Consider the following 15,258-nt stretch of genomic DNA (forward strand, 5'->3'; position numbering starts at 1 on the left):
TACGATCCAATGTTTACATTTATCGATATAAAGCATTTAATGAATAAGTTAAAAAATGCCAAAATCTGTGAAAAGGCCCCTTTAATCTCCAAATCTGTAGACATCCTGTCCTCCGAAGTAACCAGGATGCTTAATAACATGTTTGTAGATCAAATCGTTCTCTAGATAGGTTGCATAAATTCATATAGTGCAAAAAGCCGTATTGACCCACGCCGGGTATGCGAATACTTCGTTTACGGATGGCACTTCACTAACAGAAAACAACAAACGCCACGCGCTAGAGGTAAGTTCCTCTGTTTTATTTAAAGTTATATCCTAAAGATTAGTTTTTAAGACAAGACACATGGTCGAGTTGATAAATGGTGTATCCTTTTGTATTGGGAATACACAATTTCACGGAAGAATGGAACGGTTTTGCCCCAAAAATAGAAAATTTGATCGGAAAACAGCATAAACTGGATGAACAGTAAACATTTTAACAAAATAAAACTACTTTGAATTATTGCAAGAAATTTTTTGCTATTCCAGCATGTAGAGTAATCACTGTGCTTCAAATACTGAAATTTTGATAGCATTCAATGAAATATAAACAAAGATAGTACATTTTGTAATAGGTGGCATACATAAAGTTGCAGCCACTTTGTTTACCGATAAAGGGCACTTCAGATTACGGAGACTTTCAACAAAGCGGGCACTCTAATAACTGAGTTTTATCTTCTACCTCAAATGCATGTATTTATATTATGGCTATTCAAACGAAACATTTTTTAAATATATTTTTCAAAAATCACATGACTATTAATTTATACTATGTTTATTATAATTGCAATTTTCAAATAAGATAATATTTATTATTAAATAAATGTGTACGGATAATGCGAATCAACACAATCGTGTTTAATTTTACTTATAGCAGGGCTCTAGATAACGGTAGTGAAGGGGTCTTTATGACGCAAATACACATTTGTTCTTCATAAAATCCTATGTCGGTTGTGCTTATTTGAATCGCATCATCAAGACGATACTTACGCGTAGCAACAAAATTAAAAAGAGAATGGTAAAACTCCCTGTATATAAGCCCTGCTTATAGGGAGCACTTCCCTTTACGCAACGCTAACGTTTGCTCGAAGTGCGATTCACCTGACCCTAAATCACTGTATTGGTTGAGTTTGAAGAATCACGGTTAAAATTAAATCGTAAAATCAACTGATTCTGGAAAAAAAGGAATGCGTACATAAAATGTTTAAATGTCATATTATGGAGTCAGTACTTAGTATACCCACACAAACGAAGTTTAGGGTGCTATATTGGATAGAACTTCATATGCAGCATGTGTTGTGTTTATATTAAAAAAAAGACGAATATGCATAATTTTTACACCACTATCGTGTGATTAAATCAACCCCGCCCGTTCTTTTATTGCTATTTTCGTTTATTGGCATTGAGCCAAAAAGTTCCAATAGAATTTCGAACCTGCATCGCTGCTGATATTAATCTCTGAGAGGCAGTTTAAGCAGAGTGATTATTCATGACATGCTATCTAATATAAAAGAAAATAGCCTTAGTACCTTCATTTGGACATAAAGATAAATGCTTTAGATCAACCGCTTAGAACGTAATTTAAAATATATGGTCATATAGATTTTACTCATTAGACATATCCAATTTGTTTAACATTTATCTTTCACATTTATACCAAATCATAATCATATTTCAAAGGGATAAGAACATGCTTCGGTTATTCGTTTTTTATTTGCGTACTAAGTACATACATTTTTATTTATTGCCTGCTTACTTTAACAGTATTCCACAGCGAATTCTGCATTTTTGATTCAAAAAATACGAGTGTGTTATATCTGGAAAAAAGTGTCTAGATGTCAGGAAACGAAGTGCCATTGTTTTTTAGATGATCGGTAAACGAAGTGCAGATGAAAAATGTGCATGCGACTCTTAAAACATTTGAATTTTCTCAAATACATTAGTAAACTAAAATGTAACATGTTGAAACATTACTGGATATATTGATCTTTTATTTCGAATAGTAAGCACGTTCTTGATTTATTTCCAAGTATGTTTATTTTGTTTAAATATGTACTGATCATTCAATTCATGCTGATTATCGATGAAATTGTATCGTTTTTTTTAAATAATTCACCGTTTTTCCGCGAATTTCTTTCTTCGCAATACGAAGTGCTATACCATTAATCACCCAAACAATGTTCTGTGTCTAAAAACCAAATAAACAGAACATAAATACAAAAAAGCTGAAGAACTCACCTCTCGCGCGTGGCGTTTGTTGTTCTCTGTAAGTGAAGTGCCATCCGTAAACGAAGTATTCGCATACCCGGCGTGTTGACCATCATGTTGACATTGATACGCAGTTTGTTTCAGCCAAAGTAACTACATGTACTAGTATTTACTAGTAACCAAATTAGCACATTTACTTAAGGTCAAAGCTTGCCTCCATACGCTTTTATGGGTGCGTATACGGACCAGTTCAGCATTTCTGTGACCATTATACCTATCTTTCTTACATGATCGAGTTTTCTAAATATTACCAAGCCACATTGACCTTGAATTAAACTAGGTTCGATTCCGCCGAAGTAATCATTATACCAAGTTGGAGGAATTTATTTTGTAAAAGCTTTCTCTAGATACGTTACGTTACGGGAAACGAATCCAGCGAATTCGATTATGAAGTCCTTGGGGAGGAAAATTCTGTCAACCGATTTTGGACGCGAATTGCATTATGCAGTGATAGACCTCTTATCATCGTCGGATACCCACGACTAATTCATTCCGTTACTCTCCAGCATTAGCCGTGGGACCCGTTTTGACCTTAACTGTACCCTTCAGACCAACGAAATCGCAGTTTACAAAAAGAATTTCGCTTTGGAGGTGTCAATGCTTCGCCTGGATAATTGCGATTAGATACACCAAGCTTTTCCATCCATCTGTCCGAGTGCTTATAAAGACATCGCGCCCATGCAAGAGACTAGATATACTTTTACGCTGAAAGTCGTTTAAATTCTCCATTTTAAAGTATATGCATGCACGACGAAATTCCATTTCTACGGACGACGCAATTTTGACAACAAATCCGAAGTCTCTATAGTACGAGTTGTATCATTGGTCAAAAATATCCTCATGAAACAGTGAGGGATCCAATGAAATTACAAGAGATTTGACAAACCCTAAAACGGTGAAGAGTTCGTAATGTCAAACAGTCGATACATGGAAAGTAACGGGAGGAATGGGTCGAACGTGGGTATCCGACGATGAACTCTTACGTAATCCGACATACAACACCCTAAAAAATATCATTTACCGCACTCATAGTAGGATGCAAATGTGTACAGTATTCGTAGTTAAATTATGGAACGTTCGTAATCTAGTTTCGCGATGCATGTTTGCAATGGATTACTTTTATAATAAGAGTTGTGTTCCGAGAAAACTGGGCATGATGCATGTGCGTAAAGTGTCGTCCCATATAAGCCTGTGCTGCCGCACAGGCTGATCAGGGACGACACTTTCTGCTTTTACGACATTTTTCGTTTAAAGTTTCTTAGCAAAAATCCAATTTAAGCGGAAAGTGTCGTCACTGATTGGCCTGTGCGGACTGTACAAGCTAATCTGGGACACTATGCACATGCATTCAGCCCAGTTTTCTCAGAACGCGACTCGTATGGCCAGCACATGCAAGTTAAATTAACGACACATCACGGGATCATCAGGTCACCACTATTTCATAGACATTGGCTTTCAATACCCCTTCTGAAGAAACTGCTTTTTGATTTATGTTGTCCCGTTTCTTACAGTCGTTTCCATTTAAATTGGTTATTCACTCATTTGTCAGAGATTAGTCGTTAGTGCAATCCAATGACCAGTCATACAATACGACTTGCTGAATTTGCAGTCAAACGTGCACATTATAAAAGTGAAGTCCCATGACCCTTTACCTAACAAATCTTTGTAAACTCGGGAGTATCCATTTGCATGTGAAAGCGTTCTCTACTGTTGAAACAACTTAGATAAATCTAAGTTATCTTAAATCGAGGCCAGCATACAAAATTGCTAATTATACACTTTTCAAAATTTGCAAAGGATCACTTCATTTTCACTTCAAATTACACATACTATAACAAGTGATCCTTAGCAAATTTTGAGTTGTGTGGTTCAAAGCGTTCTCGAAGAGATTGTGCAGAAACTTAGTTTACTGACCGATCAAGCAATATATTCCACTTCTTTGAAGTGGGTCATAGTTCAAAAAAAAAAACTTTCAATGCCAAGACATCACATTTATTCCATTTAAAAACAGAACAATCAAAAGATACAATCAAGAATTAAATGATTCAATATCATTGTTCTTCAAGATGCAGTCCATATTTTTGAACCTCCCAACAACACAATGTTTTATGTAACGCAATAATGCCTGGTGGATGAAGATTTATAGTCAACTGCCAACCATTCAAAGGTGCTGCCTAGCAACCCGCTGCACAACAGTTGCTACGCACACACCCAATTGTCTTCCTCCTCTCATTTTCCCCCTCAGGCTGCTATTGCGATGGTTGCCAGGTAGACTAACTGTTGTTGCTGCTGCTACTGCTAAGCGGTTGCTGCTGTTGTGTTTCTGCTACTGCTGTTGATTATGATGTATATACTGCATTACTGCTATGGACACTTCCCCATTCAGACAGAGTTCGGTACAGCGCCTGTGCAATAGAACACTGCACACGCAGACTGCATTTGTCATCATCATCATCATCTTCTTCATCAATTCAATGCCTAAACACTGGCTGAACAGGGGATGTGTTGTTGGATGGAATGTGAAATCTTGGTTGTAAAGAGGGCTGGTTTACTTGGACCTGCAAACAAACATTTTTTTTACTAAAAAATAAATATAGGTTTGTTTATATTTAGTTGTAAATTCTTTTTCAGACATTTTTCAGATAAATGATTTTTGTGAAACACTATGACCCCATACATTTGACCTCACCTTGAAGGATGACCTTGACCTTTCACAACTCAAAATGTGTAGCTCCATGAGATACACATGCATGCTAAATATCAAGTTGTCATCTTCAATATTGCAAAAGTGTACATTAAATGAGTGATTCAGACTAGGACTGCAAGGATACATTCGAATATGGCTGTGGACGAATCGTATTTGTTATTCCCCACCTCCCGAACCAAATATTTGACGAATACAAACAACGTGGTTTCGAGTTTGAAAGTTTAATCATCTTCTCTTACCTTACAAATGAAGGTTCATTCAATAAACCCCTATATTTAAATGTTCTCCTTATTCCGGCGTTTTTCATCATGTTTACCCCACCCACTATGTTACACAGTGAGATTATCAACAAAAATGGTGGGCACCGGTTGAATATTTACGACATTGAATTGAACAAGATGTGTTTGTGAAACACAATGTCCCCCAATATGACGTTTGACCTTGTAGGCTGACCTTGACCTTGCACCACTCAAAATGTGCAGCTCCATGAGATACACATGCATTTCTAATATAAAATTGCTAGCTTCAATATTGCAGAAGTGACATTACATGAGCAATTTTGACCCATATATTTGACCTTGAAGGATGACCTTGACCTTTCTCCACTAAAAATGTGCAGCTCCATGAGATACACATGCATGCCAAGTATCAAGTTGCTATCTTCAATATTGCAAAAGTATTCATAAAATTAGCGATTTGGGCCACATATATTTGACCTCTGACCTTGACCTTTCACCACTCAAATTGTGCAGCTCCATGAGATACACATGCATGCCAAATATCAAGTTGCTCTCTTGAATATTGAAATACTTCAAAAGTGTACATTAAATGAGCGATTTTGACCCATATATTTGACCTTTGACCTTGAAGGATGACCTTAACCTTTCACCACTCAAAATGTGCAGCTCCATGAGATACATATGCATGCCAAATATCAAGTTCCTATCTTCAATATTGCAAATGTTAAAGTTGGCGCAAACCAACAGACCAACCAACAGGGCAAAAACAATATGTCCCCCACTACTATAGTGGGGGACATAAAAATCTTTCGATGGTTGTTTAATGTTTATTTAGGTAAATACGAGTGATTTGATGCTCAAACATACACACAAAGGATTAGCAGATGGAATTACGTTTTTGCTTATCTTTACGACAATTATTGTGCAACTTATCAACAAACATGGAGCCTAGCAAAGGGAATGCTATTGATATCGTTCTACTCAAGGATTTTATTGGTACTAGTCATGTTTTCTCAAAAGTTTCAAAACTGTGTTCTAAGTTTAAGCTGTTCTAGTTAGTGTTTTGTTATTTCAATGAGTTAAATTTCATATTTTCAGTATGCAATTATACTCAATTAATCAAATTGACAAATACTCATAGTTTCATACTACATGTATATAATGTCATGTCAAGTTGTCAGTATTACTTGTGTTCATTGACAATCATATTCGCGAATAAATATTCGTATTCACCACCCTGTATTCGCGATACGTATCATATTCGTCACCTAGTGTATTCGTTACAGCCCTAATTCAGACCCATATTTTTGACCTTGAAGGATGACCTTGACCTTTCACCACTCAAAATGTGCAGTTCCATGAGATACACATGCATGCGGCATATGTGCCAAATATCAAGTTGCTATCTTCAATATTGCAAAAGTTATGGCAAATGTTAAAGTTTGCACAAACAAACCAACCAACCAACAGAAAGGGAAAAAACAATATGTCCACCACTCTAGTTCTGACATGTATTTGCAGTGATTTTTTTTGCTAAAAATTACCACCGATTTTCAGCTGCTTCCCAATTGCAAAAAGCAACTTTTTTTCCGAAAAAGCTAACCAAAATTTTCCAAAGAAGGCCAATTTCCAACAAATAAAAATGTATTTATTTTATTTTTTTAAGAAAGAAGTCTCTTATGACTTTTGATTTTTTAACTCTAGATCTCAACTTTTTATTTAAACATCCTACAAAATATATAACTTTAATTAAGTCCTGTTTGTCGATAAATAATTCCCAAATTTGCCACTTTATCAATTAAAGCAATTCCAATTCGACCAGACTACTTTTCTCGAAATGGCTAGAAAAACCCTGAACATGCACATAAAAACAATTTTATTCTGTTACTTATAATCATTTATAATGCTTCATTTTTCCCAATTTCATGGTTTATCACACTATTTTTCCCAATATCATGGTTTATTGCGCTAATTTTCCCAATTCAAATGGCACAGACTGTAACAAATAAAAGCAAAACAAGGGCTGTTTGTAAAACATGCATGCCCCCCATATGGGCTGTCCGTTGTAGTGGCAGCCATTGTGTGAATACGTTTTTTGTCACTGTGACCTTGACCTTTGACCTAGTGACCTGAAAATCAATAGGGGTCATCTGCGTGTCACGACCAATGTACCTATGAAGTGTCATGATCCTAGGCAAAAGCGTTCTTGAGTTATCATCCGAAAATCATTTTACTATTTCGGGTCACCGTGACCTTGACCTTTGACCTAGTGACCTGAAAATCAATAGGGGTCATCTGCGAGTCATGATCAATCTACCTATGAAGTTTCATGATCCTAGGCATATTGGTTCTTGAGTTCTCATCCGAAAACAATTTTACTATTTCGGGTCACCGTGACCTTGACCTTTGACCTAGTGAACTCAAAATCAATAGGGGTCATCTGCGAGTCATGATCTATCTACCCATTAAGTTTAATGATCCTAGGTGTATGCATTCTTGAGTTATCATCCGGAAAACATTTTACTATTTCTGGTCACCGTGACCTTTGACATAGTGACCTCAAAATCAAAAGGGGTCATCTGCAAGTCATGATCAATCTACCCATGAAGTTTCATGATCCTAGGCGTATGCGTTCTTGAGTTACATGTACCATCCGGAAACCATTTTACTATTTCGGGTCACCGTGACCTTTGACCTAGTGACCTCAAAATCAATAGGGGTCATCTGCAAGTCACGATCAATGTACCTATGAAGTTTCATGATCCTAGGCCCAAGCGTTCTTGAGTTACCATCTGACAACCACCTGGTGGACGGACCGACAGACCGACCGACATGAGCAAAGCAATATACCCCCTCTTCTTCGAAAAGGGGGGCATAAAAAACAGTTAGTTTGGCTAGAATATATCACAATCTATTTCTTTAACATTTCATGTAGATCAAATGTGATAGGCAAAATCTTTAAGATAACACTAAACTTTCTGAACTATATACAAATATTTACAGTATAATATAGATCAATGAAGATGTTATAGCAATACATTTTCTGTCTTGTATTTTTAAGTAATTTGTTTTTATATCTTATCTAGTTATTTACTAATGATTTGATTTACACTTCCAGTAATTTTTCACATGCGTAACGTCCTCGGCCAGGTTTTTTTTTTACTAAGAAAGGGACGCAGATAGTCTGCGTCTTCCCCTACCAGAATTTTTCCCCCACAAAATACAATTTCCTCTCCAATAATATCATTGTCACCAAAACTTATCGTTCTTTAGCATTTATTTCAGTTTTAAACCGATTATTGATAGTTTTGATTGCTTAATTATCCATCGCAATACTAGCTCATTTGTTTGCGGTGGTCGCTAAAACACGTTAAAATAGAAAGAAGCGTCTACGGAGTTGGATTAGAATGTGTAGTTTGCAACTCCGGTTAATTTTTGCAAGGTCATCAGGAACATTTCACACTTTATCACTGTCAATGTTGGTAGAAGAATCCTCAAACTAAACGTTCTTACATCTGACTCGTTAAGGGTATGCTATATAACGTAATGGATAAAGGGAAGTCACTCTAAATGTCATTTGTGTTTGTTAACGTTTTTTTTAATGATTTTGACAGAAAACTTCTTTATTGTAATTTGGAAAAATTTCATCTAGATTTGATTGGGAATGGGGCAGTTGTTTTTTTTTGCTTTGGGAATGCCTCCATTTTCCGGAGACGCAGACAGTGGTGAAAAACCCCTGAAATCATAGTATATGAGTTACAGACATTGATTAATTTTTCCCCAAAATATGTCTCTTTCTCCCTCTATTTTCCCCTTTCACCCAGCTTCCAGCGTCTTCCCCTTTGTCTAAAAAAAACCCGTCGGCGTGAGACTTGAACGCCTTTTTCCCATTTGATTGGTACTTGATCTTTTTGAAACAGGTATCACAATATCATATGCGCTACCCGGAATGATTTTTTTGTTTGTTAAACCAATCTCCCCATTTCTCTCCACGAGTCTCTTTCATGGAGCCATTCCCATCGCCACTTGTTTTTCACATCACTTTCAAATTCTTTTGTGTCGAACCCCGGAGGCAAATACATGATTTGGTCGTGTTTTTTTGGTTTCGGAAGTTATTTTGACTTGTCCGCCATTCTTTTTTGAGAGATAAGACCGTTTCATAACGTTGATTTCCATTGGTTGACCGATTTACGTAAACCAATCAAAACGCTTTTTTGGAAACCAAGTCAGATTCCCAATTAACTTAAGTTATTCCGTGCGGTAAACCATTTCATAGACAAAGGAATCGTAAATTATCGGCAGATTTCGTCAGAATATTCTAATGAGGTGACGCCATGCTGCCTTCTGCATGCGCGGAGGGTCTTGCGGGAGACATGTTATTTCGGGCAAATAGTGCCCAGAGGGAGAACGATTCGCGAGGCTTTAGAAAATGAAAGAGCAATACGCCCATGGGGGATAGACTTACAGGCTTGGCGAAATTGCCGGTCCTGACCGGCAGATTTCCATTTGGTCCGGCAGGTTTAACAAGAATGTCGGTCCTGGTGACCGGCAAAATGTGAAATGATTGCAAACAAATCTTTTTTTTTCAAGTTGAAAATTTGAAGAGCAAATCGCTTACTACATCGTGAACATGAAATCGCTCGTTGTTTTGATGTTTGCTGTAGGTTTGTTACGTACAATTAGCAAATCCAACTTGTTACACAACACCTACTTTAAACTCGTTTGCAAAATCGCCAACTGCGTTCTAACAAAAAAGATCTTGATAGCTTTTACATATTTTTCGAGTAGGATAAGGACAATAAAATATGGTATCGTGATCAACACAACCATATGCATACGCCATTTTTCATAAGTGTAAAGAGTACAGTGCATTATGGGGCAGAGCTTTCATTGGACGAGCGAAATTAAATTTAGATTGAATGCAATACGATACATGTACAAAGAAATGTTTTTATTGCATCATATGCAGTGCCATGTAAAAAAACGTGCTTCCCGGGGACTTTCTGATACTGGTCAAAAATGAAAATGAATCTCTGTTAACAATTACACTGCGTTAGCATGTAAATAAATCGTCTTTTTTATTTAATTAATTACTAGTAAACGTTCTGAAAAATGAAATGCCTTAATCATTAAATGTCAGGTAACGTGTTTTGTACTGTGCGCAGTATATTTTAACAGCCGCTCCAAACTGCAATCATATTAAAGTAAGAATGTTTAAATCGTTTCGAATAACTTTAATTTGATAATTATTCGGCTTGCACATACGTTATTGAAATTATCGCACCGAACCGTTCTAATAGGGAATACATGTAATAAAAACTGACACGCGAATTTTTCACATGATTGACATTACACAACCGATTAACACCAATTAGCTGCGAGTGTAACCTCTAAGCGATTAAAATCAATTTAACGGCCGGTTGAATAAAGAGATCAAGATGTGATCGCTGCCATTTTTGAATTTTCTAGTTAAGTTGTTGTTGCTTAACGGTCCGGCTAAATTTTCTCCGGACCGGCACATTTTCTGAAATGCCTGTCCGGATGACCGGCAGATTTTTTCTAATTTCGCCATGCATGGACTTATAGAGAAGAAATGGCCGCGTCGAATCTATAATTAGATATGGGTTAACAGAACAGTGGGAAACCAATTTATCATTTATTATTTGTCTGGAATCGAGCGTATTTTGTTTATTTTGTTTTTCGGCATTGCTGGACACATGGCCTACCCCCCCCCCTCAACAAAATCTCATCGGATTTACATAATTTAAGAAAACTACCTCTGAGAAGCCAAAACATAGGGAATTCAGTAATAATACGGAACACTTTCACCCATGTTAATAAGGTTTGTCACACGGTCATTACCCCCTCTAGATCATAAGAACAAAATGTCATTACCAAGTTTCATCAAGATTAAACTCAAAATGTGACTTCTAGATTATTCAGGTTTCACAATAGCCGTACGATGAAAACTGACAGATTAATTTTGTCAAGAACAATTATCAAATTCACTAAAATGCAACTTATGTGTTCACAAGGCTGAAGCTTTTCTTAAATTCGACGAGGAATCCGGTTTCAAACTCTGAACAGTATGCAAACACCGCACATTGGCTTTCCCCCAGTACACACCAACATCATTAGTTTTGACCAGAAGGCTCATTTAAGACCAGATTAATCGAGATTGGCCAGTTAAAAGCCCCAAAACATGTAAATGAATTTCATAAAAGATTGCATGAAACCTGATGCGACTTCAATGGAGACAAGTTAAATGGTAATCTACAGACTAATCATATTGTCCATTTAAATTTAACATTAAAATGTTAATTCAGTGTTTATCAAATATCTCACCTTGCCCTCATCTTCCTTCGCTTGCGCTTCAACCGACGCATACGCTTCTTTCGCCACTGAAAATAAATGAACAAAAATGTATTTTTAACATCTAGATGAAGAAAAGCTGGTTCATTAAGTAAGAAACAATTTCAACAAACATTGAAATATTCCCATTTTAAAATTACCATTGCCTCTTGCTACTGATGTTGATAGTTATTTTGTAAGCCTTTTTTAAATTTTATTCTTGGTTTTTTACTGGAGCTTTTTGATCTAATGTAAACATTTATCAATATGAAGCATTTAATGACAACCTTAAATACATAACAAAATCTGTGAAAAGGCCCCTTAATTACAACAAGAAGCAAAGACTTAAATGCTAAATGGAGTTCCAGTACAGGGGAATGTGTAGTCACTGTCAACGATATTATTTAGCCTCATTTTTTTCCTATGTTTATCTCAAATGTATGCGTCCCGGTGACGCGTGTAATTAAAAACACTTTTTGACACAGAAATTTTAGTTGGAGAAATGCGAAAACACGTGCACAAATTATCAGGCTTATGCCCATTTAGCTAAAGAAACTTCAGCGTACAGTTTATATAGTATTGACAGACCTGTACGCTGAAGCTAACCCCGTATCGAAAGTCAACCAGAGTCGTAACATATTTATGTCACGCTATAAATCAAAGAAAGCTCATTTTCTTGGATACATTTCTACATATATTGGTGAATGAATATAAATTACTGCATCGAGGAATATTTTAAGGTTCAAATGTTTCAAATGCATCTTACAATAGATGAAATTAACTCTCATCAGTCTGAAATTCACAATTTTGACGCCATTGTCGCTTTGTCACGTGACGAGTTTTCATTTGGATACTTTCGGATAAACCTTGACATTTTATGCTGAAATTGTAAACATTACTTTCGTTTTTTGAAATCTATTATTTGTGATTAACAACTTACGTCTGGTGGATTATAAGACTGATTTCATTGTGAATCAGGTAGTTTTATATAATATTTACTTTGACTTTGTATTGACACTACAATTTGTTTACAAAATAAGCCAGAATAATTAAAATACCGGGAAATGTCATTCTGAATTTGAAAACACCTGAGCACATGGTTTGTTACTAAAAATAGAAATAACGTCATATGACCGTGAAATCTCGGGAGATTCGCATTTCAAGAAAGTCTGTCAGATCGCTGTTTTTCTCGATATGTAAGAGCAGAATAGATACATTTTAAATGTTTAAGATAATATTTTGTGAAAGAATATATCAGTTACATGTGAAAAATGTCAATCTTTCCAATTAAGTGGTTGATTTGGGCCAACAACTGCATTTAAAAGCTGTTTTGGACCGGTCTTTGTTAACAGTCAACTTTTCGGAAATTTCTGGTTGACTTTCCTAATGGGGTTGGTCCATAACTATAAAGTCGCGCTAGTAAAAAATCATAAAAAGCGACATTTAAAGTTATGGAAGCCAGAACTAATGCCCATTAAATGAATTGGACCCCACACACGACAGAATACTAAACAAGCACCAATTTTCTACAATATCTCATTAACCAAATTTTATTGGATGGCGACAGAAGTCAGTTTCGTCTATTATAATCGCTTATTGCAATTGCCACTCAAAATATTTCTACAAAAAAAGTGTGCATGTCACCTAAATGCAACCACATTTTCATAAGTACATTTAACGTAAAAATTAATGAAATTACATTTACCTTAGCTCTCATCTTGCTTCAAGTGGTCTGTAAGAGAAATTGAATCAATTAATTGCAGAAAAGAACTTCAGATGCAATCAAACGACAGAAGATTTAACACGATTTTTCACGAAATAAAAATTGCACACCTTACCAACAAGACGGAAGATGGATAAGAGAAAGTATCCCTGAACCGGAAATCAGATATCCCAAATTTAGTTTCAGAATAAAAACCCATAGTTCTTAGCTAAATATAAACCAAGTTATCAAAATTGTGTTCTTTAAAATTTATTATCGTTTAATTGATGAGTTTTGTATTGAAAAAAATCAGTTAAAATCAAACATATTATTTTGAGATTATTGGTGTACTTGGTTCCAGGCTGCACAATTCTGTGACGTTCGCCTTAAGCAGGGTTCAATACAATCAAAATGGCACTACCTCAAGTGTCGGAATTCATCGTAGTATCTGGGAACACGTTACCAAATGAAAGCAAAACAGATGTAACAGATAAACAGACACTATTGGCCGTACTTCAGTTTCTTAAGAAACATAATCTAAAGGTAATTGCGATCGTCGTTTACGTGTTTTATGTTTTTGCAACGTGTTTTCGCGTCAAAAAGTCAAATGTCTCTCCAATTACATCTAGTTGTAATTATTCAAATTACCCAAAGGGTTGCTGAGAGTTGCAATACGCCGTCTTTTGTCCAAAGGTGCAAAATGTGATCACCACTGAAAATGCTAAAGAACACTGATACTGCAAAAACTTATCAACGTTTCCCGGTGTGTATAAATACCGAAATCCCCGTAATTACCGAAATCCCCTGAAATCCCCAATAATATTCATTATTTATCAAAATACTGCGGATATCAATATAGAATATTGCAAAATACCATGAATTCACAGATGGAACATTGTTTTTATACCAGTTTGGTAGTGAAAAACTAAAATATATGCATAATTATTGGGATTCCGAGTATGAATCCATAGTGCATGTTTTCACAAGCACGATCAGGTACAGAAATCCGCGCTGTAAAGATCTTCAAGTGTCAAAAAATCATCTGGGTGGCTTTTTGATATTAGAAAGAAGAGGTACAGACAACAGTGCTCCAGCTAGGATTTGAAAAGGGCAGGGGGGCTTTTTTGTCAAAAGGGCACTTTCGACCTGCAGTATATTGTCAAAAGGGCACTTTCGACACGCAGTATTTTGTGAAAAGGGCACGTTCGAGCGCGCGGGTGTTTCTGGAATGCTTACTATTGCATGTTAATTTATATGTTATAAATAATTGTATTATTCCCATTATTATTAAACCATTCAAATATAATGTCTACAATGAGGATTAAAATAATTACAATGAAATAAGAGATTTATGAATTATCATATGTAAAAAAAAAAAAAATTATATATTTTTTTTTTGAGAGGGGGGGGGCAGGGCGGGGGTTCGGGGGGGCAGGGCGGAGGTTCGGGAGGGCAGGGCGCGGCGCCCTTCGATTTAGGCCTAGCTGGAGCACTGAGACAAAAACTTAACAACAATATCCCACTTCTTTTGAAAAATATTGACTTGTAGTGGGGATTTCGGTAATTCTACATTCGCCCACAGAGCCAACGTTTCCCTGTCCATGACTCTCAGAAACACTTAATCAAGCATTTTTGTACGCATAAATTTGACAAAAATTGGAAACCCATTGAGAGTCACCAGGACACACCTTTTTTTTACAAAAGCAGATCAGATTGCAGGGCCCTCAATCTATCAAATCTGCCGCCGAATTTAGGCGGCAGTCCCCCACCTGAAAAGTATATTTTTTCCCCCAAAAAATGATTTTTTCCCCTCAGAAAATGAAAAAAAACGTCAAAAATCACTGATTTATAGTTGAAAATTGACTACAATATATCACGGTCCGTTATATCGCGTTTTCCAATATATCATGAATTGGCTATGGCTCCCAAAAATCTGACAAGCACAATCCCCA

At 36.2% G+C, this 15,258-nt stretch overlaps 1 protein-coding gene and 1 long non-coding RNA gene across 3 annotated transcripts in view; one reads left to right on the top strand and one right to left on the bottom strand.

Annotated features, from left to right (window-relative positions):
* Positions 1-4,283: 4,283 nt before the first annotated feature.
* Positions 4,284-13,520, bottom strand: LOC127847158 (uncharacterized). 2 transcript variants are annotated; one of them, XR_008033842.1, is made up of 4 exons: positions 13,443-13,520; positions 13,310-13,336; positions 11,599-11,654; positions 4,284-4,865 (listed from the first exon to the last, which is right to left on the bottom strand). It is a non-coding gene; the product is annotated as an uncharacterized LOC127847158 (long non-coding RNA). The 2 variants fall into 2 exon arrangements; XR_008033843.1 differs by having other exon boundaries at positions 13,438-13,473.
* A 156-nt stretch (positions 13,521-13,676) lies between these two features.
* The window catches only part of LOC127847149 (transcription initiation factor TFIID subunit 5-like), a 65,230-nt gene continuing 63,648 nt past the window's right edge, over positions 13,677-15,258 (top strand). Inside the window, exon 1 of the mRNA XM_052378848.1 lies at positions 13,677-13,849. Within this exon, the coding sequence (XP_052234808.1) occupies positions 13,718-13,849 (132 nt within the window). The 5' untranslated portion in view covers positions 13,677-13,717. The remainder of the gene's footprint in view (positions 13,850-15,258) is intronic.

This window comes from Dreissena polymorpha, chromosome 10 (genome assembly GCF_020536995.1).
Source record: "Dreissena polymorpha isolate Duluth1 chromosome 10, UMN_Dpol_1.0, whole genome shotgun sequence".
Lineage (NCBI taxonomy): Eukaryota > Metazoa > Mollusca > Bivalvia > Myida > Dreissenidae > Dreissena > Dreissena polymorpha.